This window comes from Squalius cephalus (assembly GCF_949319135.1).
Source record: "Squalius cephalus genome assembly, chromosome: 24".
In the NCBI taxonomy this organism is placed as follows: domain Eukaryota; kingdom Metazoa; phylum Chordata; class Actinopteri; order Cypriniformes; family Leuciscidae; genus Squalius; species Squalius cephalus.
Window position 1 is genome coordinate 3,037,540 of NC_137145.1, and position 27,500 is coordinate 3,065,039.

The window sequence follows — 27,500 nt, forward strand, 5'->3', positions numbered from 1 at the left end:
AGCGCATTGTCACAACTGACAGTGTAATTTACCTTCCCGTTGGACTGTGGGAAGGATGGGGGTTTGGGTTTGGACGAGGTTTGCTCATTTCGGGCCCGGTGTGAGTTCTCTCCCCACAATCCGCAGTGTCGAGCTTTTGACAGGCCCCTGCAGCAAACCATTCATCATATTTCATGCCCATATACACGTGTGGGGAGTTTAGGTAAGCAGAATCCACCAGGGTTTGTGACGGGAGCTGGAACGCTTATAGGGCTGATTGGATAGTAATTAAAATGGATGTGTGGCGGATCACACTGAGGGATGCTGGGTAGACACATACATATAGCTGTGCACATTTTGACAGATCAAGCCAATAAATCTTTGAATCAGAGTTTTCAACACTAATTTCTTTGGGTGAACGATTCCTATAAGTCACTTAAAAATGTGTGAGTGCTATTATTATCATATATATACATATATACATATATATATACAGTACTGGTCAGAATTATTTGCCCCCTTGGTAAATATGATCAAAGATGGCTGTAAAAAATAAATCTGCATTGTTTATCCTTTTGCTATTTTATAAAAAAAAAAAATTAGCAAAAATCTAACCTTTCATTGAAGTAAAAGAATTGAAAGTGGGGGGAAAATCACTTTATGAAATAAATGTTTTTAGCACTGTGTATATATATATATATATATATATATATATATATATATATATATATAATGTGTAACTTTGCGTTTCATACACCACAAAAAAAAAATCCTAATGCAAGGATGAAAGCGAATTATAAAAGATATATAACATTATTAGATCATTAGCTGAAAACATTATAGTATATTCAATATTTGTTATATGTTTATATGTTTTTTTGTTATATTACATGCAATATTTGCATGTGTTATATGTATTTGGGATGCAATATGTATGTTGTTTTCTGATGTTGATTCACTGATTTCAAACTTGTGATTCAAAACTCTGATTCAAAGATTTCTTTGCATTATCTCTCAAAAAATAGTCTCTGTGTAGCTTTTTAAAGATTAAAATCTACTAAAATATTTAAGTAAATGTTGCTGTTTATCACATGCAACATGGATTTCTGTGAACATTTTTGAGAGATCAAGCAAACAAATCCTAGAATCAGAGTTTAAAAGTTTATTCAGTATTAATTTCTGGGTGAAATATCACTTGAAGTCATCTAAAATTTATGAATGCTATTTTTTCACATATGAAACCAAGAGCTATTTTACTAAAAGCAGCTTGATATCAGCTCATAAAACAATAATTCTATTGTAGGAGACAAAATGTATCATGTAACTGGGTTTCATAAAGTACGTCCATACACCACAATAAATCCTAATGCATTGAGTGTCAGGAGTGAATTATAAAATACATAAGACTAGGAGCAGCTAAAAAAACAATGCAATGGCTCAACATCAGTGAATCGATTGAAAACTCTGATTATCTCTCAAAAACGTTTAGAATCTGAATGTGACATTTTTTAAATACTAAAAAGCTAAATATTTTTAAGTAAACATTGCTGTTTATCAAATGCCACATAGATAAATGTGAAAGTTTGTTGATAGATCAAACTAATCTTTAAATCAGAATGTTAAAAACTAATCCCTCAAACTGATTCACAGAAACAATCTAAAATCCAACTTTGCTTGTTTGCGAGATGCTATTAAATATTAAAATATATTCACAAGTCATAAGGAAGGAAACTAATGGCCAAATAAGAAGAGCATTAATATAACGTGACACTTTTAAAAGATTAATTCAGAATATACTGTAAATATTTGATATTGCCCTGCCTGAATGGCAAGCTTGCAACACATCTGCTAAGTTCTTATGCAAATGAAAATGCAAAAACGTACTAACAAAGATATGATTTACATGTATTTTTTAAGATTAGTGAAGATTTTGAGAGATTCTGCTGTTGACACACTCAAGCGACACTTCTAACATAAGTGTGTTAGTAGCACAGAAAGAGCTTTTATGCTGTATGCATCCCCTTGTAGACCTGCATGTTAGCATGCATAGTGAAGGTGGGGTCGTGCTCTGATACAAAACAATCCCATTTTCAATCTGATGCATGTTGTGAGAGCGTTCTGTGACCTCATGGTGTCAGTCCACATGCCCTCCTGATACAGTAAGTGCCTCTCTTAGATTAAAGCAACTGGAATAACAAGCAGTCTGTTGCATCATCATTCACACGAGACTACATGCTAATGCTAACATGCTAATGAATCACCCACACAACACTATAAATGTAATCTTGTCAGTCTGATATGCGTGTCTAAAGCATATTACATTGCAGTTCTGTATGACTAGTATGACTATTTGTATTTATAGTGGTGTCAAAAGGTATTTAGACACTTGAAGGAATAGTTCTGTCATAATTTACTGTCATAATTTTGACAAAAACAGTTGAAAAAATCTTTTGAGTTCCACAGAAAGTCAAGTTTTGAATGGCATATGTGTGAGTAAACCATGACAGCATTTTGGGTGAACTATCTCTTTAAATCACCTAAAAACAAAATATCAAACCAAGTGCCGTTTCACTAAAATGCTTTTTGTTAGGTTTGAAATTTTATCATGAAACAATAAAGGTCTTGTTGAAGACAAAAAGTATTGTCCACCTTTGTGTTTCACAAAGTCCATACACCACAAAAAATATATATACTATTTTTTTATACTATAGATATATACTATAGTATTTTCATTAAAATATCAAAATAAAATCTTAAAACAAACTACATTTACCACATATGTAGTTCAAAACATTAACTACACTTGAAAAAATTACATCTTAATGAGTTCTTAAGAACGGTTTTACTTATTTTCCAGTTAATATATCTAAAAATCCTCAAAACAAGATATCATTTACTTGAGAAACAACACTGCATAAGATATTAGTTCTTGTTTTCATAGTTTGCATCTTAAATACAAGTTTATTTTGTCTCTCCGCACCGGCAGATTTTCATGACTTGCAGACACAAGTGAAAAAATCTTTAAGGATAGATTCAACTCAAGAAAACATTTATTTGCAGATGCAACATGGTTTGATATGTCTTCTATCGCATAAATGTTGTTTGTGTGTGTAAATATTTTCTGTCAAATGACAAATAAATCGACTTGAACTCTTACCTGTGTCCATTACCAAGACCTCTGTATGCCTTCTCCTGGTCCTGCATATGGCTGAGGCTTTGTGCGACGGAGAGATACTGGTCGTAATACTTAATTGCCTCTTCAAAATCTCCCAGCGAGTCATAGCAGTCTCCCAAGTTCCCATAAGCGCGACCACGGTCCAGCACGGCCTCGTTGCCACTGAGCTGCTGCAACATCGCCAACTGTTGCTCGAAGTAGCCAATGGCCTCCTCCATCACTCCCATGTTCATTTTTGTGATGCCCATGTTACCATAGACCTGGGCCTCAACGCTGGGGTCCTTCAGTCGCTGGCCAAGCTCAAGCTGTTCCTCGTAGCATTTGAAAGCCATGGTGTACTTTCCAAGAGACATGTAGACAGCGGCGAGGTGTCCGTGAGCCTGGCACTCTCCCTGGATGTCTCCCTGCTCTTGATACACCTCCAGCTCCTGGGTGTGATAGCCTAAGGACTTGTCAAACTTCTGTAGCATCCGATAGGCGGCTCCCAGCGCTGCGTAGGCGTTCGCTTCCATCTTGCGATCCTTGACCTGATGCGCCAAGGACAACTGCTGCTCGTAAAACTTGACGGCTCCGGGAACGTCCTTCTTACAAAGGAAGATGTCGCCCAGGTTGCCCAAGGCGCGAAATCGAGCTTGCGAATTGTTCAGCGACTGTGCCAAGGAAAGAAGGTACTTCTGGCACTCCTCTGCCTTGCTATAGTCGCCAAGAGCTTTGAAGGCCAGGCCAAGATTGCAGTAGGCTTTGGCTTGACTCAGCTTGTCGTGGAGGTCCTTAGCAAGTGCCAGGTCTTGTTCGTAATACTTCACCGCCTCCTGGAAGTTGCCCAGACAGTAGTGCGCATATCCCAAGTTGTGACAGACCTTACCCTCGCTCTCCATATCCTGCAAGTCCGGGGAAAGCCGTAGGTATTGTTCGTAGTATGGTACGGCTTGGGGAAACTCTCCCCGCGAGCAGTGGAAATTTCCCAGGTTGCCCAAGGCCCGAGCTTCGCTCTGGATGTCCCTTAACTCTCGTGCAATGTTCAGATGATTCTGGTAATGTTGCAAAGCTCGATCGTGAGCCCCTAAAGCCTGGTACGCCACCGCAAGGTTCCCGTGTGTCGAAGCCTGCGATGCACGATCATTCACCTCCATGGAAATCTGCAGCTCTTGTCTGTGATAGCGTACGGCCTGGTCAAAGGCACCGAGGGCATTGTAAGCGTTTCCCATGTTTCCGTACGCTCTGCCCTGGGCGGCGTAGTCATTTAGCTCCTGAGCGATGGATAGATGAACCTTATGCAGCTTCAGAGCAGTCTCGTAGTCCCCTTTCATCTGGTGGATGATTCCTGTAGAGGAGAAAATAATAATTGTATTGTTACAGCCGAATTGCGCTTATCATGCTTGACAGGATAACCAAAATGGCTTTTCGATATCTTCCATCCCTCTTCATGTGTTAAAGATTAGCTTTACATTTAAGAAAGCCCTGAACTACAATGTACCCTAAGCAAATCATCCAAACGGAAAAAAGGGAATAAGATCTGAGGAAAACCCACTGACGCTTGCAGAAATATCTTTTAATTAAAAAAGGAGATCTGATCTGATTTGCATAGTCTGGAATCAAAGTTTTGCGCCCCAAAGATACGCCAGTATGAGGCGATGACAATCAAAACAGCCAGATTTGCTCAGTCCAGGGAGACTTCTTGCAAATTTTGGGTCCCCCTAATGTTGTCTCACCACTTTTCCACAAAATTATCATTACCGTCATAACATTACAGTCCCGCCTCTCCGGTTCCAGTGCAGTAAGTGGGGGGAAAATAGAGGAACAGGGGAGGAAAAGGGCTAATGAATACTTTTGATGGAAAAAGGGTTTGAGGGCACTATAGCAAAGGGAAACTTTAATTGTGGTCCACACCAGTGTGCTTTAACTGGGTTTCTTTTCCTTTGAAAACCAGAGCTAAGTATTGGGGGTCAGGAAAACTGCTGGGATGAGCGGAAAACAAGACGTGTCAGTGGGGCAAAACTGGGAAGTCTGTGGTGACCATTTGTGTAATTGTCAAAGATGCCGGCTGACCTGAAAATGAGCTCTGGGAATGGGACGCCAATGAAAACACATTGGGGAAAGTAGCATGCAAGATGAAAGGGATTTTTAGAGCCATTGTTGATAGAGTGGCTTGGCATCTTGAGGGACTCACTGACTGAGTCACGGGCCATGAGCGTGTCCTTCTGCGTTTGAGCAAGCAGGAGGCGACGGGGGGTAGGTATCAGAATGGGTGAGGGGTTGCCCATCTGCTCAGTGTCAATACTCATGTGCCAAGGCAGGATTACCAGCATGTGGTAAATCCAATTAGATCCAGTGCCAAGCTGGTATCCTGACACTGAGCGCCCATTAGAGCTCTTCTCTATTCACAAATATTTCCTCTAAAACAGCCCAGGTCTTCAGAGGCTAATTATCAATACTTAACCCCATGATTCTTCATTTATCAGTGAACAAATCTTGAGACTTGTTTGAAAATGAATCCTTGGAGACATGAGAGGTGAAACGTGCCAGACACCAAAACCTTTGATGAAAGAGATCAACACCTAGAGATCTGTTTTTAAAACGACTGATCCTGCTTTTACTTTCAAACACTTTTATATTGGCTCTGTCCAATGTGACTGCTGTAAACACAACAAACTAAAAAACTTCCTTGAGCTAAAAACAGAAATGCTGAGCTGAACAATTCTACATGGTTAGGCCATAAATACTCCCTACTGTCTGCAAATTAACAGAAGGGACTGCTTATAATTCACAAACAGTAGGGAGTGTTTGTGCACAATCTACTTAAACTAATGGATCATTTACACCAGTTGTTCTAAAAATGTGGTATGCTGAGCGCCCCCTGGTGGTATGCAACATGGCTTGAACTTTATAAAGTAATACTAAAAATGCACGTATAAAATAATAAAATAAACACACTTGCATACTGTACATACTGTACAGTATATGTTTTGGAGTGTAATCAAATATATCAAAGCTTACAGCTCATGAAGATACCAATATGTTAAATAAAATAAAAAAACAACAACAATTGTTCGGGAAACGCTATGACTTGTAGGTGATACCACTGTGTCTAATTTGATCACAGATATGCACAGTTTAAGTAATAATATGCTAACAAGCAACTGCGACTATATCAATCACACCCTAGCTTGCTTTATCTTCAGCATTTCGTGTTAAGAATGGGATCAGACGACAAAACAAAAGCAGCACTTCTTTGATAGGTTAGTTAAGAGGATTACACGGTCACCTGCGGACGCTGCAGGAATGCATATGGCCCTATCGCTAAAGTTAAATCCCTTGAGCCGACACGCAGAGAGAAGGAAGCATGAGATGGGGGAACAGGATCTGAGACTGATCGGAGGTCAGTGAAAAGGTTAAAAACTCCTCAGCATCTGCTATAAGGGGAGAATAATAATTGCAATGCTGCAGTATAAGGCTAAAGAAGATGCTATGGCTCTAAGAGCCTCTGCCTACATTAGCAGAAGTGGGATTTTGATGAGGTCTTTCCAGCTTTGATGCCCTGCTATGTGGAACGAGTGATGGGCAGGCCTTCAAACAAACATTAAAAATACTTCCCTCCCCAGGCAGTCGTTTCGCCTGAATGCATGTGAAATGTAGTAATTTAATCTTCAAATGGCACAATATTCAACCCCAAATGACTGAAACGCCATGACTTTATTTTATTTTTTACTGGGAGCGTCCTAGTTGAACTCATTACATAGCTGTCGCTTTCAAGCTTTCCGTAAAGGCTGTGACACTCCGAATTAATTAGCTTTAGCATGGACTCGCCTTCAAAGCTCAACTTCTCTGACGAGATTTTGACAGCTAAATGAAACTGATCAACCAGCAGTCGTTAGAAATGTGTTAAATTCTTAATATAGTACATTGAATAATAGAACGCATATTCTCTGATTTCATGTCAAAATCATGTCATGATGACAAGTTTAACATGTTGAGCTCAAAAGGGCTGTGTGACCATAGCACACTTCTGTCCATCAATAAATAAAAAAATAAAAAAAGGAGCATATAGAGGGCGATTTTTGCAAAAAAAGATTATTTAATTAGACAAAAAAGAGATGAGAAGAGACGCACCAATCAGTATTCATGCTAAAACACTCAAAGCATTGCATATTACGTAATCGAGTTGGTCTCACTCCCCATTTCATATAATTATTTTTACAACTGAAATACAAACTCTGTCATGAAACTCTATATGGCGCAGGCTAATCGGTCCTTAACTCAATCTGCTTGCAATCACATCATTCTCTATAGGGCACATCTGATTGGTTCCAGCTGTATCAGTAGCCAATGAGCTCGCAGCTCAATCAATTGGTCAGCATTTGCTGATGGTTTCAGAAACCCTCCTCCTTGCCCAGCTCCACCTGTACACATCTGCTATGGGATAATTCATGTACGCTATATTGTACAGCAGCAGCAAGTCTCACTTGCTCACAGCAGTGTGTGGTGTGTGTATTGGCAGTAGAAAGTCCCATTATAGGGATGGGACGATTACCAGTTTCACTATAAACCACGATAAAATGTACTGACGGTTAGTAATATCGTTTAAAATTGAATTATCATTAAAACCGTGTTTGATTATCGCGATTTTAATAACTCACTGTAAATCCTGTCCAGCCAGCAACAGGCGTAGCGCGCAATGTTAGTGTTTTTTTATTCAAGAAGGAATGGCAGATTAATGTTTTAAATCTTACATGTTTATAAATTAATTTTGTACAGCGTACAAAACAATCGTCCAGACAAGATGATCACAAAAATATTATCAAACTCAGTAAACAATAAATCAACTCTGATTTCATTTTCAATACAATCGAAAACGGAGACGCAAGACAGCAAGTTGTATTTGAATGAAATGAGAAAGTGCGTGCGCGTACGTTGTGATACATGTGCGCTATCATAATGCGGTCATTTTAAGGAAGGAAATGCCACAGAATATAATCTTGCTTAAAAAAGTGCATAGAGCTGCTTGTTTTATTTGTTGTTTGTTGATTTTCAAATATAAAACTTGTTGAAATGTTTTCAGTGTGAGCATCAGTTATTTTTGAACACTTTCATCTCGTTTTAACAAAACCGTGATAATATTGATAATCACGATAGTTTTGGTCACTATTATCGCGATATGAAATTTTCATACCGTCCATCCCTAGTCCCATACTTGCTCTGCAGAAGCAACAATAACAGCACTAGCGTAGCAGATCTATTCCGACAAAACCAAAAATATACATGTTTTTTACCATTTCATGACAGAAATCAATTAACCCGCTTCATATTGTACTATTATTTCTGATTCGATTATGTTATCTGCAATGCTTCATGGGAAAAAAGATCAATTTTGCTCAATAATCTTATAGCTTTGTCTTTTTCTTCCAATTTTCAAGCATCGTTTTGCTTCAAATTGTAAGGAACCGGTGCTTTGTCGTGTCTTTTATCGTGAGAATTGTCCTTAGATTTCATGTTCCTTTTGTAGTTCTGTTCATGGTCTTTGTAGTTCTTTTGTTTTCGCTAATTACACTCAGGTGTCTCGTGTTATCTAATTAGTTCATTCTTACTTGTACAGATCACTGTCTGAATGAATTTGTTCTAATGTTCGTGTGAACATGGATTCATTGTTATGGTGAAGCTCATGAATTACTCTTTTGAGCCATTAAACACAATTTTTATCTGCATCTAGATCCTGTCTCCAACTTGGTTCTCAGAGTACGTTACACAAATCAAAGTTTATTGTGTTGTGATTCATTCTGCAGCTGTTTCATGGCTGAAGAAAAGCAGAAAAACGACTAGAAGCGACCCCTCTTAATGTCTTCACCTCAAACACACACTCTACTTATTTAACGGAAACCAAAATTGTACGCAAAGTGACTGCAATAAGAGGTGGCTGACGGAAAGTAAAAAACATGATGATGATAATAATAATAAGCACAGCCATGTCAGTTCCAGAGCTATTTTCCTTTGTTATGATTCTTGTCTGTCTCTCAAAACCATTCCAGTCTCGTCTCCTCCCATTGAAACGGTGAACGCTAACTAGGCCCGATATTCTGCAGTCTGATTTACAGCTCAGAGCCAGTCTCCGAAAGCTCGAGGGAAAATGGGGACAAACAAATGGCAGACTTTGAACGCGTCGAGATTCCTGGGAGTCTATGGTCAGCTTTGTTGTTGGCTTCAGTCGAACAGTAAAACTGCGGCTGGCAACAGTTTCCCAGATGCATTAATTTTGCATTAGGTCTCTTGCGGAAAAGCTTGTGTTTATTCTCTGCTTCCACTTTCGGCAAACTCGAGCGTGGTTAGTGTTTCTTACCAGCCACAGATTGTTGATAAACACCCTGCTTAATGTCTAACGGGAGTCTGGCCTCTGGAATTCTTTGGAATTTTCAGAGATCTATTTTGGAATATTGCAGTGTTTCCTCAGTATCTCTGGAGGTTTTGGCGCGCTGTCGCATACTTGCACCCCCGCGGCGCACTGGAGACGGCAAACAATAACTGTCTGTGGAAACAGAGCCTCAGACGTGACCGCTGGTAACAACTGTCAAAGCAACACATCAAACCGGCTTTTCACACTACACTTCACCCTGGGTTAATGCATTTTAACCTCGTGTTAATGACGCTTTTAACGGGTCTTTAAGTAACGTTTCACACTTGTAATTTGGAAATGAGGTGAGCACCCTGAGATATGAACCCTTTAGCGCTGCTAATTCTGCAATGGCGAGTTGTTTAGCAACTGATGACCAAACCATAATGAGACAGTCCCAATAAACATTTCATATAATATTAATTATAATATAAATATTAATATATTCATTTTTGTGATATGTTTCTAAAGATTTATGACAACAAGAGCACATTTCCAGATTGATAAGCACTTTAAATCTAATATGCATGTAAAAATGTTAACCCAGAGTTTACAAATGCGCATTATAAATATCGACAACACTCAAGTCTCATTTGTTAACATTAGTTAATGCATTAGTTAATATAGACTAACTATGAGCAATATATTTTTTTATGTTAGTTTAAAAATATACAGTTCATGATAGTTCACTGTGCATTAACTAATGTTAATAGATACAACTACTGATTTTAAATAATGTATTGGTGAATGTAGAAATTAACAAGTAGTCATCTCGAGACATAATAATTATGATATGTTGTGAACGCAGCATAAGCATGAACACAACATGTGTAAGTCTTCAACCAGTGTGTGTTTTTCAACAGTTGATAATGATTTACTTTACGTCATGAGAAGCTTCAGTACATTAGAGAGGAGCATTAGTCCTAAAGCAGCTCCATGAGTCTTTAAATGACTCTGAATATTAATCTAAGGAAAAATAAATGAGATAAACCGGCTAATATTGTGCCTGCAGCTGTGGAGCGGAGGAAATTAATATCAACAATGTGTAATGTTCTAAAACTAGAGTCATGGGAGAAAATCTCACACACAAACGAGTGCACACACAGACTCACACACACACACACACACACACACACACACACACACACCTGCACACAAACACATGCATGCACACAAATACACACAAAAACACACACACACACACACACACACACACACCTGCACACAAACACACGCACGCACACAAATACACACAAAAACACACACAATTGCCCGTGCGCGCACACACACACACACACACACACACGCAAGCACACGCGCACACGCACGCACACACAGAAACGAACACACCCGCACACAAACACACACACACACGAGTGCACACACACACACACACACACACAGATACAGACCGCTAACCTTACTGAAACACACTGCTAACAATACTTGAGCCAGAAATATTACTGTCATTTTACTATTTATTTGTAAAATTGTATTATTATTATATAATTTTCCAAAATACAAATTTTCTTAATTTTACAGTGAAATAATATTACAAATACTTTGTTTAATATTTTGTATTATTTGTATAATAATAATAATAATAAAATAATAATAATTATTATTATTTTATAGTCATATTGATGTATAATAACAAAATATTTGGCCAAATTATGCAGCTCTACAAACAAGTACAGCGAACCTGGTGTTTGTTGTTGTTGTTTGTTTGTTTGTTTGTTTGTTTGTTTGTTTAATTGCATTTTAAATCACTATTTAAATTTTGATGAGAATTTTTTTTTTTTTTTTTTTTTTTTTTCTAATCATTCATCCCTACTGCTAACCAAACTAAAACACACACACATTTCACTAACAATACTGAAACCCTAGTAACACACAACCCAGACACCGCTAACCCCACAGAAACACACCACTTTAACCTCACAAACCTACAGCTTAATCCACACACACACACACACACACACACACACACACACACACACACACACACACACACACACACACACACACACACACACACCACTTTAACCTCACAAACCTACAGCTTAATCCACACACACACACACACCCACACCCACACACACCACTTTAACCTCACAAACCTACATCTTAATCCACACACACACACACACACACACACACACACACACACAGTCCACATCTGAACGCTGGTGTCCTCACGCTTCTGACCGCGGTGTGTGTGTGAAGTGTGTTTATGGCCTCCAGTTACCGTTCACTCAGCACTATCACAACAGGATCAAATTCACGTTGCTCAGGGCTTAAATATCGCAACAACAACCAAACTCAAAACCAGTTTTAATAAAATATGAGTCGAGAGCATTAGCATCATCCCACCTGAGCGGAAAAGGGCTCGGAGAAGGAGGACACGTGTTTCGGCTGTGCTTGAGGGACACAACTTTGATTCAATGCTAAAATAATCAAAGTAAATGCAGTGATAATAATCTTTATATTGGTATAGGAATCTATGGATAGTCAAGCTCTGAATACATTGCAAAAATCGTTTATGCATATTACAATAATTATGCATGAATCACAAAATTATGCACTTTTTCAGTAGCATTGATTCTGTATTTTTACGATTCATTTTTTCTCCAATAATTCTGAACATTTGTAAAACTTTTATTAGACACAAAAATTGAGCAAATCATAAAAAGACACATGATTGTGCACTTAATTCTGTTATGGAAAAAATTATTACAATGATGACCTAATCAAATAAAACGGTATAACGTAAAATTATGAGTTTTTGCGTAAAACAATATTTTAAATGATTGTTTATTTTTAATATTGCATCTATTGCAAAATATTAAAGTATACTATATTATTAAATATTACATTATACATTTTATATATTGCATTTTAAATATCAAAATATTACAAAATGGATTCATGGAAAATGCTTGAGTGCTGAACAATGTTTCTCTTTGGCATCAATTTGGCTAATAAACCAAATAAATAAGTAAATTATTTTTTTTAAATTATTGAACCCATTAAAAATCAATGTCTCTATGGAGAAAATGAATGGGATTTTTTCTTCCAGAGCACGACTTGACTTTTAGGTACATAGATATCGATAGCTAATAAAACATGTTTGTGGAGCCCAATCAGTCTACGAGTAAACACGATAAAGCTTTAATAAACACGCCTGCTTTACCTTTAAACATCTGTTGCCTTTCTCAGACTCAACCTTTGACAGCGAGATCAATTTGTGGACTTCCAGGTTTCTCAGCAGCGCGTGAGATTGTTCATTTTAGAAGCGCTACTATTCTCTCAGCACTTCCAGCTATTAATAACTCTGATCGATCAAGCCGAGCCGCTCCTGTCCTGTGAGTGAAAGAGTGCCGGGATGCTAGCCGTCGACTCTGCGTTTTCAAAAAGCTTAGCATGAGTCTGCAGAAGATGCATTATTCATCCGTGCAACCTCTCCGACATCATTAGGTCTGAACAATAAACCTGTTCGCAGAGTAACAACCTCAGAGACGCTGGGAGTAATCTAGTCATATTTATATCCCCGCTTTAAATGAGCTCACCTGATCGTACAAGCTTCCAATACAAATTTATCACAGCCGCACGCAAAAGCGGAAAGAAATTGATTTAATTTGTTTCCACGAGAGCTTCACAGGCCATAAATATCACCCTATGGACTTCATGGAGCTACAATGGAAATTCATCAACACTTCAAGATTGCAGAAAATAGAACAAATGGCAGTAACAGGGAGTGTTTCACTAACACTACAACTCATGCTTATAGTTACAGATCTTAACAAACACCTATCCGCAGTTATTAAACTTTGACGGGTAACTCAAGTCATGCAGCTTGACCTGTATTATAACTTTCCTAAGCAATCTGACTAACAAGTTTTGCCTTACAGACAGTGCTGTTATTGTAAACCAAAATTATTCAAATTAAATAAAATAATTAAAACTGAATTATTTATTTCAATTGGTAATTGAAATAAAATCAAATAAATATTATATGGAAAACTTAAAAAACTATAGAAAAGCAACTGCAGCGATAAGAAATTAAAGACATCTTAAAGGGGTGATGAACTGAGAAATTACATTTTCCTTGAGCTTTTGACAAACCCCGCCTCCGCAGAAGAAGATCAACGCCTACTTCAACACTGCCGGTTTAGCCCCGCCCTCCGATTCGCGCATTACATGAAACTCATTATAATATGCAAAACTGTTATCCAATCATAGCAGTGGGCGTTTACTTCCAAGTCTTCAATGCGGCACGCCCATAAAAACCGGGAGCTAGGCTCAAAACCAGGGTAGAAAATAGCCTTTTACTTATTCATTCTGATGTTTTTGAATGTAAAAACCAAGCGAACGTCATAAGTTGACCTCAGACAACAATATAAAAAAATTTAAAAAGCCAGTTCATGACCCCTTTAAGATTATTTTAAGCAGAACAGCTGAAAGATATGAACATTATCACCAGTAATATGATTCGAATGCTTATTACTTTTACCCATTAAAGGTGATGATACACAGGGCAGCTTTTTGAGCAATGTTGCTGGGCAATGTTGCCATCAACGGGCAACCAGATGAGACACAGGGCCCACGACCGATCTAAATTATCCAGATAGAAATTTATTGCCCATTTTCAATGGGAAAGTGCCCAAGCAACAATCGCTCGGCCAGATTGCCCAGCAACATTGCTCAAAAAGTTGCCCTGTGTATCATCACCGTTAGTTGCGCTGTTACCACATTAATGTGGTGTGGTCAGCGTGAGGTGACAATGACACGGACAAAGTTTGGTGTCAATATGCCGAAGTTTTGCAGAGTTACAGCATCAGAATCAGCTTGGCATCAATTTGGTGATGTTATTCGAGAGCGGTTTGGTCAATCAAAAAGCTTTTAATAACTTTTTTGCCGGCATAGTCTGAAGATGATCTTAGCCATTTTTGGTTCAAATCGGACCAACGGTCTAGGAGAAATTCAAAATGGCGGACAGCAATTTCGAACCAAATATGTCAATTAGTATCGTTGTTCTAAGGAATCTATCAAGACCAGTTTCATTAAAATGAATCAAATGCTATTGGCATATTGTTTTTAAATGTCATTATTATTATTTACCAAAAGGTGGCGCTATCTCAAAACCTTTTGAGTAGCTTCATTTCATTGTGCAGACGACACATAATGATATGCTAATGCATTCATAAAATACAGCATTTTACAACTAAATTCAAGATGGTCGATATGGGAAAAGTGGGTATCATTTCATTCGCTGAATCAAAAGAGAATAGTCATTTTTCTTCTGACCAGTATGTGGCGCTGAACCGAAACTCTGCAAGTAGTCTCAGGTCATGCTTGTGATGACATGTACCAAGATTTGTCTCAATACGCTAAAGAGTTACGGAGATATACGTAGCCTCGCAGTCATTTTGACTTGCTCTTTGTCAAATCCATTGGTGCGTTATTCGAAAACGGTTGGGTCTATCAAAAAGCTTTTTGCCAGCACGGTCTGAAGATGATCTGAGCCAATTTTCATGAAAGAAAATTTTGAAAAAGTACGAATGTTTGGAAAATTCTAAATGGTGGAAAAAAATGTATGATGGAAAAAGATGTCATAGGGTGCAATCGAATTAGTGGGAAAATAATTTAGTTTCTCTCCCTTATGGTTCAAATTGTAAGTGCAACTTTGAACAGTTGGTGGCGCCAGAGGGAATGAATTAGAGACTCCAAATTTGCTGTAGTTAACATTCAGACTGTCCTCTATCTGTGTGCCAAATTTCATCATTTACCCGCAATCAGCTCTATGGGCTGCGATAGAAGAAGGAGGAGGAATAACAACACTAATGGATACAATACACCTTCAGTCCTTGGCCGCTAATAACATTGCCAATGCTGACTGATGATAAAATGGGCTAAATAAACCATGCATGATGTTTAAGAGTTTTGCACTCACATTTTAAATGTACAAATCCAGCACAAAAGACATGATTTGACTCCTAAAATGTTCACTATCTTGTGCACTCTACCGTAATCCTGATATTAACAGTCCTGTGGCAACATTTTTCTTTTGGGAGTTTATTTATCTGAGAGCACGGAGCGTTTCGGATCAGACTGATGGAAAGAGGGAACGTGAGATTGGAGCAATAAAAGTCAGAGTGAGAGATTAGACGGGCTTTGAAACACTCGGTTTGGACGGCTGCGATTCATCAGCCGTAGGTCTGGCACACCGATGGTTTAGACCCCTGCAGGAGCAAAGAGTCATCGAGCCACTAAACTGGAAATAGAAACATAAATATTCATCCACGCTGTTGTTCTTAATAACTAGACAAATGTAATGCGCAAAAGCAATCATGACTGTATATTTCAAGCTAATAACATTATGTATTGGCCTTGATTTATTTTCTTGGGTAGGCTTTGAATTTTCATTTCTGCCAGCTTTATGTTTAATTAAAGGAGCAATTCACCTAAAAATGTAAACTTGTCATTCATTCAGCAAAAACAGCTTCAATTCGCCACTCTAAGGAACAATTTCCGGCTGAAAAAGCCACATTAAACCAGTCTAAGCTGGTTTTCTGATGCTCTTAGCTAGTTTAAGCTGGTGTCTTAGTTTGGTTTAGTTTTTCCAAAAGTAGTGATGCACCAAAATGACATTGGAGAAGTGCTGATTAAACGTCACCGTGCTCAAGCACCTGCTTTTTTGGGCCTCTGACTAGATAAGTGGCCTTTTTGCAAGACATTTATATAAACATCAGGACTGTGAAATTAAACCACTATTAAAACAGTTCAATACAGCCTAATAGCCCTTTATTACACCTTAAAAACAAGCAAGCTAGTCTGACTTTGACATAAACTGGAGTCGTGCAAGGTTGGAAAACGCCACCACAAGTAATAAAAATGCCCACAAACATTCGATAGGAATTGCTCTTGTATGAATTATTGTATTTTGCGTTTATAACATGATATAGCTAAACAATATCACATGAGCAAGAGCGCTATTTTCTCGAATATCAGCAAGATTGCCAAATTTGATATTCATTTTATATAACAGTTCAAGGTGATTATATGATTTGACCATTTTTAAACATAAAATTATAATTTTTGACTGTTTTTGCAAGGGAGGCACGATATATCGACCACCATATCGGTATCGGCCGATATATGTTTGTTTGTAATGTTATCGTCCTGATAAGAAAATGTGGGCGATATATTAAAGCCGATAAATAATGTATTATTTCCTTCAGCTAAAACACTTCACATGGGCTCTGATGATTTTGAATTGTTTAAAAAAATTATATAAAAATTTGGATTTAGATTTATCTGAATCTATAAAGAATAAAGAATTTTCGGTTGTCGTATCGGCTAAAATGTTCATATCGTTGCATCTCTAGTTTTTGCTCAATTTTGCCAACAAAAGTTTGTCAACGACTTGGGAAATAGCTGAAATAAATTAGTAAGAAATAGAAACAGAAATAGTAGTAAAGTGAAGTAGTAAAATGTAGTAAAAAAGTCTTGTTTTCTGGGGGAAATAAATCAAAATTAAGTGAGTTTTTGCTTAAAACAAGCTAAATTATCTGTCCATGGGGTAACAGAAATAATCTTGTTTCTGTTTGAATATTAAGATTATTTTTCTGACCCCATGAACAGCCAATTTAGCTTGTTTTAAGCAAAAACTCACTTAATTTTGATTAATTCCCCCGGAAAAACAAGACATAATATCTTATCTAATTTTACTTATCTAGTAAATGTATCGTTATCGGCTTTCAACTATAAAGAATCATCGGTTGTCGGTATTGGCCAAAATGTCAATATCGGTGCATCTCTAGTTTTTGCTCAATTTTGCCAACAAAAGCTTGGCAACGACTTGGGAAATAGCTGAAATAAATTAGTAAGACATAGAAAGCTAATTAAAATGACAAAAGCATAAACAAATGACTGAAATAAAAAGCTATTTAGACATCTAATAAATCTAATAAAATGGTGTTGGTGTTGTGACCCGTGTTCGCCAGAGCTCACCCAGATTGGACGAAGCCCTGCCCTCGGCGGCGCGGTCCTTCAGGCCTTCGGCGATGCTGAGCTGCTGCTCGTGGTACTTCTTGGCTCTCTCCAGGTCCTGCATGCAGCGGGCGGCGTGTCCCAGGCCTGCATACGCCCTCATCTCGATGCTCTTCTCCTCCAGCTCCTGAGCGAGCTCCAGCACGTGTGTGTGGTAGGACATGGCCTTGTCGAAGTTACGCCGGTAGTGGTAAGCGCTGCCCAGGTTGCTGTAGGCGCGCGCCTCCTCGCGCTTGTTTCCGAGGCTCTTGGCGATGCTCAGGTGCTGTTCGTGGCACTGCACGGCGTTCTCGAAGTCGCCCATGGCTATGTACACCGCTCCCATGTTGCCCAGCTCACGGGCCTCGGAGAGCTGGTCCTTGGACTGTTTGGCCAGCAGGACACACTGCTTGTGGCTCGCCAGGGCGTTGGGGTAGTCGCCGATGGCCGTGTAGACGTGACCCAAACTGCTGAGGGCTGAAGACGCCGCCTGTGGAAGGAGAGAGAGAAGATGCAATGCTCAAATCTGAAGCGTCAAAAACGGTTCCTCACAACACTTCATGCCAGGTTTGAGGAGGATGAGGTCAAAAACTTTCTTTCATGGCTTATCGTGAAGGTATGCATCATGTTTTAATGTTTAAAATTGAAATTTGCTGCATGTAATCATGTATATTTTGATGATAAGATTCACAAACTACTTTTATAGTACTTTTTAAAGCTTAACAGTGTGAATCGTTCAATTTTCATGATATGGGAAAAGAGCAGCATGAGCACTTGTTAACTAAAACTATTAAAAAAACTGTGAAATAAAATAAATACTAGATGATAAAATTTAACAAACGCACATTAGAAATGTTGGCAAATAACTGAATTAAATTAAACTAAATTAAAGTTGAAGTACTAAAATAAAATAATAAAAGAAATATAAAAAAATAAAAAAAACAATTTTAAATAATTTAAAAAATGTATAGAAATATTTTAAAGTATTAAAAAAATAACAGAAACATGTAACAGAATGACTAAAACTTAAATAAAAAACAAAACCGAAAATATAAATATAAATTAAAGCTACATAGAAATACAAAAAAAAAAAAAAAAACTAATAAAAATAAAAAAAGCTATAACATAATTACCAAAACAAACTGAAACAAAGCAGTTAAATAGAAATATCTTAAACTAATAAAAATAACATACATACAAATATACTGTATAAAATATATCATATATAAATATTTAAAAAACAAAAGCTAGTAAAAATGACAAAAGCACATAATAAAATGACCCCCCAAAAATGAAAAACAAAAATATAAAAAATATAAAATCTAATTCCAATATTAATAAAATATAATATTATATTATATAAATAATACTGAAGTTATTTGTGTTATGAGGGTGAGATGATTTCATAATTCCTTTAATTGTGGTATAATTACTAATACACACGGCCTCCTATGTCTCACTGTTTTATTTTATATTAAGCAGCGATTAGATAAGTAAACACAGCTCTCATCCTCGAAACATATGGCAAAGTTGTGTGATATCAGTGCATCCCATTACAGAGACATCGAGAAGAGCTGAAAGCGCTCTGCCATGTAACGTGTTGTCTGCCGAGAACAAAACCCGTGAAGCCTCTCAAGTCCAAATCTTAGCAGAGACGCTGATCTCTCGCAAAATCCGTAAAAAATATGCCGAGGCCTTGTGGAAATCTCTCGCATGTTCAGCCGGGACTCGAGAGACAAAGGCCATCTCACAGAATGACATGCTCGATGGGAAGCCCATTAGCCACAAACAACTTTCTTCAGCAGAATCAAAGTCGTCTTAAAGCTAACGCAGTCCTCTCGACGGTCATCTTAGAGACGACATCACGCAAGTACAGCTTCATCGGCTTCAATGGTGTCAAAACTGCATTTCAGAACAACAATTCATCGTTTTCAGTCACATGACTGGTGAGGAGACCTGGAGAGCGAAACATCAAGCTCAGTTTTACATCCGTTTCAAGCCACAGATATTTAGATCACCTCTCAAAAGAAGAAAAAAGAAGAAAAAAATGTGAAAAATACAGCACTTATGATCCATATACAGCACGTATGATCCATATACACTCACCTAAAGGATTATTAGGAACACCTGTTCAATTTCTCATTAATGCAATTATCTAATCAACCAATCACATGGCAGTTGGTTCAATGCATTTAGGGGTGTGGTCCTGGTTAGTGGTCGACCGATATGGGATTTTTAATGGCCGATGCCGATGCCGATATTGAGAAAGCAATCTGGCCGATTGGCCGATATGAGGCCGATACAATACATGTGAATACAGTAAATGAGAGACATAAAGAATATTGGTGAAACTAAATGAACATTTATTGTACATACTATTTATGCAAAATTCTTTTTGCAATAAAAAAAAATATTTACTAAGAAGTTAAAATGTAAACAAAAAGGTAAGGTAACACTTCAATAAATAAAGTTTTAGTGCAGCTTCTTGTCTGCTTTAATATTTAGTCATTTTTTCAGTCAAATAATTACTGCTGCTTACTGCAGGTTACAAATAACATTTATCAGTAATGAACCAATCGATACAATATTCATAAATGAATGACAAAATAGTATGTGAAATTAGGCTACATACATTTTATGTACAATACATAGGCTAGTTAAATAGAAATCTCACATAGTTTATTTACACTATTTACTTTAAACAGGTTGTTTTACTTAAAGTATATTTAAATAATAATGATTTATGTGTTTAGTTTTGCTTGTTTGTTTCTTTAAAACGTTGCAAGCCGTCACATGTATTTGCATGACATACATGAACATATGAAAATGTATACTACACACGATATTACGCCAATCATGGATAAATAAATACAGTAGATAGTGAATAACATTTTCAAGGATTTATTTTCAAACGTAATATTATTACATAGTGTTCTCCTCATCCACCTCACGCGACCAACTGATCTGTAATGCACGCGACCCAGCTTTTCCGTGCACGCGAGTCCGTTGGAAAACAGCGCCTAGTTTAAATGTAACCCGAGAACAACGCGCGTATCTGAGGAACAGCCAGTCACAGGATTTTTGACTGTTTGTGAGGTAAAATGTTTTCAGTTTTGTTTGAATTCGTTTATATCACATCTGTGACCGCCACTGGAGCTACCGCTGGGCTGCGGATCTGACATATCACGGTACTGTTTGAATAGACTCTGCTGCACGCCGGAGTGTTTTTGTGTGTAACACAATGTAGCGTCAGGTTAGAAAGCGAATGCGAATGGTCATTTACTGTGTCTGTCAGATGTCTGCTTCACTTCTGAGTGGCTTGTTTTACGGTGCTGGGCGGAGCAGAGCGAGTGTATTCAGTTCATTCACGCTCGCTCTGTTCGCGTCAGTGGAAAAAAGCGCTAATGCACAGTCACAAACTGTTTTGAAATATATCGGCCAAACGGAAATATTTATCGGCCGATGCCGATATCTAAAAAATTCCAAATATTGGCCGATATATCGGCCTCGGCGATATATCGGTCGACCACTAGTCCTGGTCAAGACAATCTCCTGAACTCCAAACTGAATGTCAGAATGGGAAAGAAAGGTGATTTAAGCAATTTTGAGCGTGGCATGGTTGTTGGTGCCAGACGGGCCGGTCTGAGTATTTCACAATCTGCTCAGTTACTGGGATTTTCACGCACAACCATTTCTAGGGTTTACAAAGTATGTAAATGCCTTGTTGATGCTAGAGGTCAGAGGAGAATGGGCCGACTGATTCAAGCTGATAGAAGAGCAACTTTGACTGAAATAACCACTCGTTACAACCGAGGTATGCAGCAAAGCATTTGTGAAGCCACAACACGCACAACCTTGAGGCGGATGGGCTACAACAGCAGAAGACCCCACCGGGTACCACTCATCTCCACTACAAATAGGAAAAAGAGGCTACAATTTGCACGAGCTCACCAAAATTGGACAGTTGAAGACTGGAAAAATGTTGCCTGGTCTGATGAGTCTCGATTTCTGTTGAGACATTCAGATGGTAGAGTCAGAATTTGGCATAAACAGAATGAGAACATGGATCCATCATGCCTTGTTACCACTGTGCAGGCTGGTGGTGGTGGTGTAATGGTGTGGGGGGTGTTTTCTTGGCACACTTTAGGCCCCTTAGTGCCAATTTGGCATCGTTTAAATGCCACGGCCTACCTGAGCATTGTTTCTGACCATGTCCATCCCTTTATGACCACCATGTACCCATCCTCTGATGGCTACTTCCAGCAGGATAATGCACCATGTCACAAAGCTCGAATCATTTCAAATTGGTTTCTTGAACATGACAATGAGTTCACTGTACTAAAATGGCCCCCACAGTCACCAGATCTCAACCCAATAGAGCATCTTTGGGATGTGGTGGAACGGGAGCTTCGTGCCCTGGATGTGCATCCCACAAATCTCCATCAACTGCAAGATGCTATCCTATCAATATGGGCCAACATTTCTAAAGAATGCTTTCAGCACCTTGTTGAATCAATGCCACGTAGAATTAAGGCAGTTCTGAAGGCGAAAGGGGGTCAAACACAGTATTAGTATGGTGTTCCTAATAATCCTTTAGGTGAGTGTACAGCACTTATGATCCATATACAGCACTTATGATCCATAAACAGCACCCATATACAGCACTTATGATCCATATTACAACACCCATATACAGCACTTATGATCCATATACAGCACTTATGATCCATATACAGCACCCATATACAGCACTTATGATCCATATACAGCACTTATGATCCATATACAGCACCCATATACAGCACTTATGATCCATATACAGCACGTATGATCCATATACAGCACCCATATACAGCACTTATGATCCATATACAGCACGTATGATTCATATACAGCACGTATGATCCATATACAGCACCTGCTGAAGTATTTCAATCACTAAAAACAGCAAGATATTCTAAAGCGCTCAACAATGAAAACCCTTAATCTACTAAAACAATGGTAAACTCAGTAAACACCTCATTGATGATGCATCCTATATACAGATGAGCACAGAATATGGTTTTCTATGGAAAGATGCTTCACAAAAACTGCATTGCATTTATATTTTGGTTAATCTGCTTAGGCCTACATAGTATACGCATCATTAAAAAGGTCTATATTGAATTTTGGTCTTTTAATATCACAGTCTTACAATTTTATGAATTACATTCTGGTGAAAGATTACAAAGTAAAAAAAAACATTTCTACTTTAGATGAAAAAAAGTGCAATGACAAATCGATCAAAGCAAGATCAGGAACTTTAAAGTAACCTTGTTGAAACTACAGCGACGAGAGGGAGAGCTTATCTGTCACACCTGGTGTATGTCAGCTTCACACACACACACACACACACACACACACACACACACACACACACACACACACACACACACACACACACACACACACACGAGAGATGCTCACCTAGACAGAACCACTTTTACGACATGGTTGCTGTTTAAAAATGTTTTGTCTTTTGGTAAAATTCATCACATGCATTCTTTGCAGAGATCGCAATCCTAAAATGCATTGCAATAAAAGTGTCTATGGTTATAATAGCATCCTAACATGCAACTATTACTATTTCTACAGCATATAGTGTGTAAACAGTGCACAATTTCTGTATGCATGGAATGACCTGCAATATACAAACACAGAATACCGTGCGAAATTCTTTAATCCAACAATGCAAAGCTCTTGACTTAACCCGAAGTGGAAGTAAACTACTGCTCAAAAGTTTAGGGTTGGAAAGATTTTTAAAACATTTTTGAAAGAAGTCTCTTCTGCTCACCAAGGCTGCATTCATTTGACCAAAAAATACTGTAAAAACAGAAATATTGTGAAGAAAATTTAAAGGGCTGGTATAATGCTCTTTTCACACGATGTAAAATAAGTCTCTGATGTCGCCAGAGTGTGTATGTGAAGTTTTAGCTCAAAATACCCCACAGATATTTTTATATAGCATGTTAAAATTGTCACTTTTTGAGGGTGAGCAAAAACGCACCGTTTTGTGTCTGTTCCTTTAAATGCAAATGAGCTGCTGCTCCCGGCACAGGGGGCGGAGCCTCAACAGCTTGCACTCACACACACATGCTCTGAAAATTTCAAAAATGTTTAGCCTTTTATGTTCAAACCGGAGTCGGACAATGATGGAGAGACTCAAGAAGAAGTGACAACATGTAGAAGCAACAGGACATTTCTGAATGGTTAGTTGATGAATTTATGCAGCTGATGTGTAGTTATCTTCTAGTCATTGATTAGCATATTCTGTCATGATAAATTGTGTTCAGGGGGCAGGGTTTATGTAAATTTTAGGGTTAGTGATGTCACTAACCCGGGAGGAATGTGGTGTAGTCTCTACCAGCCGTTTGTTGTAGTCCTTAAAAAGCGATTTCTTTAAAAGCAAATATCTCCCTTTGCTTTGAACTTTGAGCGTCGTAACTTTGCAGATGTTGTTTATGCTCAAACAGCAACATTACACACTAACTAAAGTTAGAAAAGTGAAATCATAATCAACCACCCCTTTAAAAGAACTGTTTTCGATGTGAATATATAGTAAAGTGTAATTTATTCCTGTGATCAAAGCTGAATATTCAGCATCATTACTCCAGTCTTCAGTGTCACATGATCCTTCAGAAATCACTCTAATATGATGATTTGATGCTCAAAAAACATTTCTGATTACTATTTCAGAAAAGTATAGATAAAACAATTTTAGCCAACATTTGCATGTTCTGTACAGTTTCAAGATGATTAGATTATTGTGTCATTAGCCAACTACAAACTCTGTCCATTCCGGTCAGCATGCGGCCTATATAGACAACACACAGCAAGGCAGCTCACTAGATCCTGGAACAGAGCTTACATTACACAACGCGTGACACACAACAAAAGACAGCAGGTCCAACTTTGGCCTTGACGCTCCATCAATCAAACTATAAACAGTGATTAAAACACAACCACATGTTCGGCGCAGATATCCGCTCTATTTAGGGAGTAACGGGGACGGTTGTTTCTCGATGGGGTGCTGGGACGGATGCCCTGATAGAACAGAAGTTAAAACGCTTGATTTCGGGGCACTGGGACAAAAGACGGACCTGGAGGGACTCGACGGTCCAGCTGAAGGCCTTCGACTCTCCGTTTCCCAGCGCCGCCTGGAACCAATTACCTCCAGCCATCAAAACTTCCAGCGGTTTGCCGGAGTTTAAAGGCTCCGGGACATGTTACACGGTGAGGCAATTACCCTCCATCAGGAGAGAGGTCTTCTTATGTTCAGAGATATGCTATCGTGAGCCCTGTTTGAAGCCGCGGGGCTTCATTTCGGGTCATTCCTGGTATTAAAGATGACGAACTGTGGAGGAAACTCCTTTTTCAGGAATCTGTTAAACATAGGGATTCAATACACTCTAAAAGCAGTTATGTCACAATCAACAGCTATGCTAGTGTGTGTACACCAAAAAATACGGTATTATCCACAATATATATATATTTTTTGAATAGTATTTGAATAAAGGGTAAATATTTTGTAAGCATATTGTGTAGTTGAGCTTGGAGTCGATCGTTTTATTTGTGATGATAACGCAATGAAACATGACAAATTGTGCGACGTAATTTTTGGCCGGACTGTCATACAGAGAAATTATGAACACATGCGAAAAACAAGAGAGAACAAACTAAATATTAATAACTGATTGTGTTGTACTCGTAGTCAATGTGATCTTTTTATTTATCTTTTTTCATAGTAAAATAAAACCTGTACAGCTGCCGTGTTTTATGCCAAATAATTTCCCCAGATAAATACCGTAACCAAGTTTAGTGTTTCGTTCTTCCCTCATATTTAAAAGTCTAAAATATGTTCCTAAGATTTTGATGGTTTAATAGAACTTGTAGAGTTATTAAAAACAAAAACAAACATAATTCTTTAATCTTTTAAACTCAAACACACACCTCACTGGACATTACTCACCTGACCACTAACTCCTGTCTCTTTTCTCCCTGATTTTTATTCATTATTGTACAATTATGCCTCGCACCGCTATTGTTGTGTGTCCTACAAATCAGCCATTCATCTCCAGCTTTGCTCACAGTTTCAGATCCGTGGAACGGTTTCCTTGGAAACCCCACTGGATTTCTGTTAGAGGCTGTTCACTGGGAGAGCCAATTTTCGATAAAGAGGGATTTTGCACCCTCCCCTCGCTGATTTTCCCAAGTCAGCGGCTTGCTTGTGTGTGTGTGTGTGTGTGTGTGTGTGCGCTGGCGCAGCACGGATTCACATCTCGACATAGAGAATGACAGGAGAAAACCGCACTCGCTTTAATTCTTTAACCTGCTGTCTCTCTCTCTCTCTCTTTCTCTCTCCTGCCACGACGCTCTCAAAGGTGCACAAGTTGACGTAAACCTTTGTTCTTTGTTCAGAAAGGGTCCAGAAGTGAGGTCATGAGAAAGCGGTGGACATCTTAACTTCAATAAAAGCCGTCTGCGGGGACGTTCTTTGAACTGACGCTACAGACGATGATCTCAAAACTACAGAGTGAGGGTTTAATGACCTGACATCACTGCAACTCTCGTCAAAAATAACCACATTCAGACAGAGAAAACAGGTACACTGCAGAAAACACGTTCAGTACAAATATCCAAACAGTCTGAAATCAAGACACGTTTACTTGAGAAGCAAAGCGACTCAAGATATTAAGGTTTTCTGGAAAAAAACAAAACAAAATTAAATGAGTTTATGTTTTTGGAAAATTTGTGCAAAATTTTAGGAACATATTTTAGACTTTTAAATATGAGGGAAGAACGAAACACTAAACTTGGTTACGGTATTTATCTGGGAAAATTATTTGGCATAAAGCACGACAGCTGTACAGGTTTTATTTTACTATGAAAAAAGGTGCATAGAAAAATAAAAAGATCACATTGACTACAAGTACAACACAATCAGTTATTAATATGTTTATTAATATTTTCGCATGTGTTCATAATTTCTCTGAATGACAGTCTGGCCAAAAATTACGTCGCACAATTTGTCATTGCGTTATCATCACAAATAAAACAATCGACTCCAAGCTCAACTACACAATATGCTTACAAAATCTTTACCCTTTATTCAAATACTATTCATAATGTGAAAAAGTTTTGTTTATTTTTAAAACAAAACAAAATTAAATGCTTAAAATAAGAAAGATATGTGCCAATGGAGACTTTCCTTTTGAATTAAGTTTTTGACACAATTTTGACACGTTTATCAGAAAACAAGAGTCATTTTGCTTCTCAAGTGTGGTAAATGCATCTTGATTTAAGAATGTTTAAATATTTGGACTGGAAAATGAGACAAAAAAATATTTTTTCTGCAGTGTAAGAGTGGAAAAAAATCCAAAAACAAATAATAATATTTCACATATTAAGGGCCAGCTTACTACCAGCTTGTGTCTTAACCCATTTAGTGCTTGACAAACACTAAAAAGAAATCACTTTTATATCTCAGCTGTTTCTTCTATACAGCAATGCGATTAAACAGAGGTGCTTTTGGAGCTTTGAGAAAAATACTCCAGAAATATCATGTGTCTCTTCTAGAGCTTCTCAAAAATGTCTCATATTGTGCTCAGATTTGCCAAGAATTTGTGAAAAATCGATGATCTCATACTTTACTCATTTAATAAACATCAATCCGCATTAATTTGACAGCTCTACTCTTACTGTATGTCAACTGCAGACTCGATTCTGTGCGTTTTAATTCATCCAAAGGTAGTTTAGGAGAAACGTCTGACACTAAACTGAAGAAGTGCAGCGGTGAAACTGTCCTCCGGGAACCTTTAAACTCACTCGCACTTTACTGGTCCTCATGAGAAGAGGTGACACGGAAGAAATCGATGTTCGGAAGCCCATCTCTGA

General features: G+C 38.1%; 1 protein-coding gene across 3 annotated transcripts in view; it reads right to left on the bottom strand.

Annotated features, from left to right (window-relative positions):
* The window catches only part of ttc28 (tetratricopeptide repeat domain 28), a 323,900-nt gene that overhangs the window by 47,501 nt on the left and 248,899 nt on the right, over positions 1-27,500 (bottom strand). For all 3 annotated transcript variants that reach the window (XM_079860763.1, XM_079860762.1, XM_079860764.1), the window contains 2 exons: positions 17,550-18,057; positions 3,137-4,478 (listed from right to left, as the gene is read on the bottom strand). In XM_079860763.1, the coding sequence (XP_079716889.1) occupies positions 3,137-4,478; positions 17,550-18,057 (1,850 nt within the window). The remainder of the gene's footprint in view (positions 1-3,136; positions 4,479-17,549; positions 18,058-27,500) is intronic.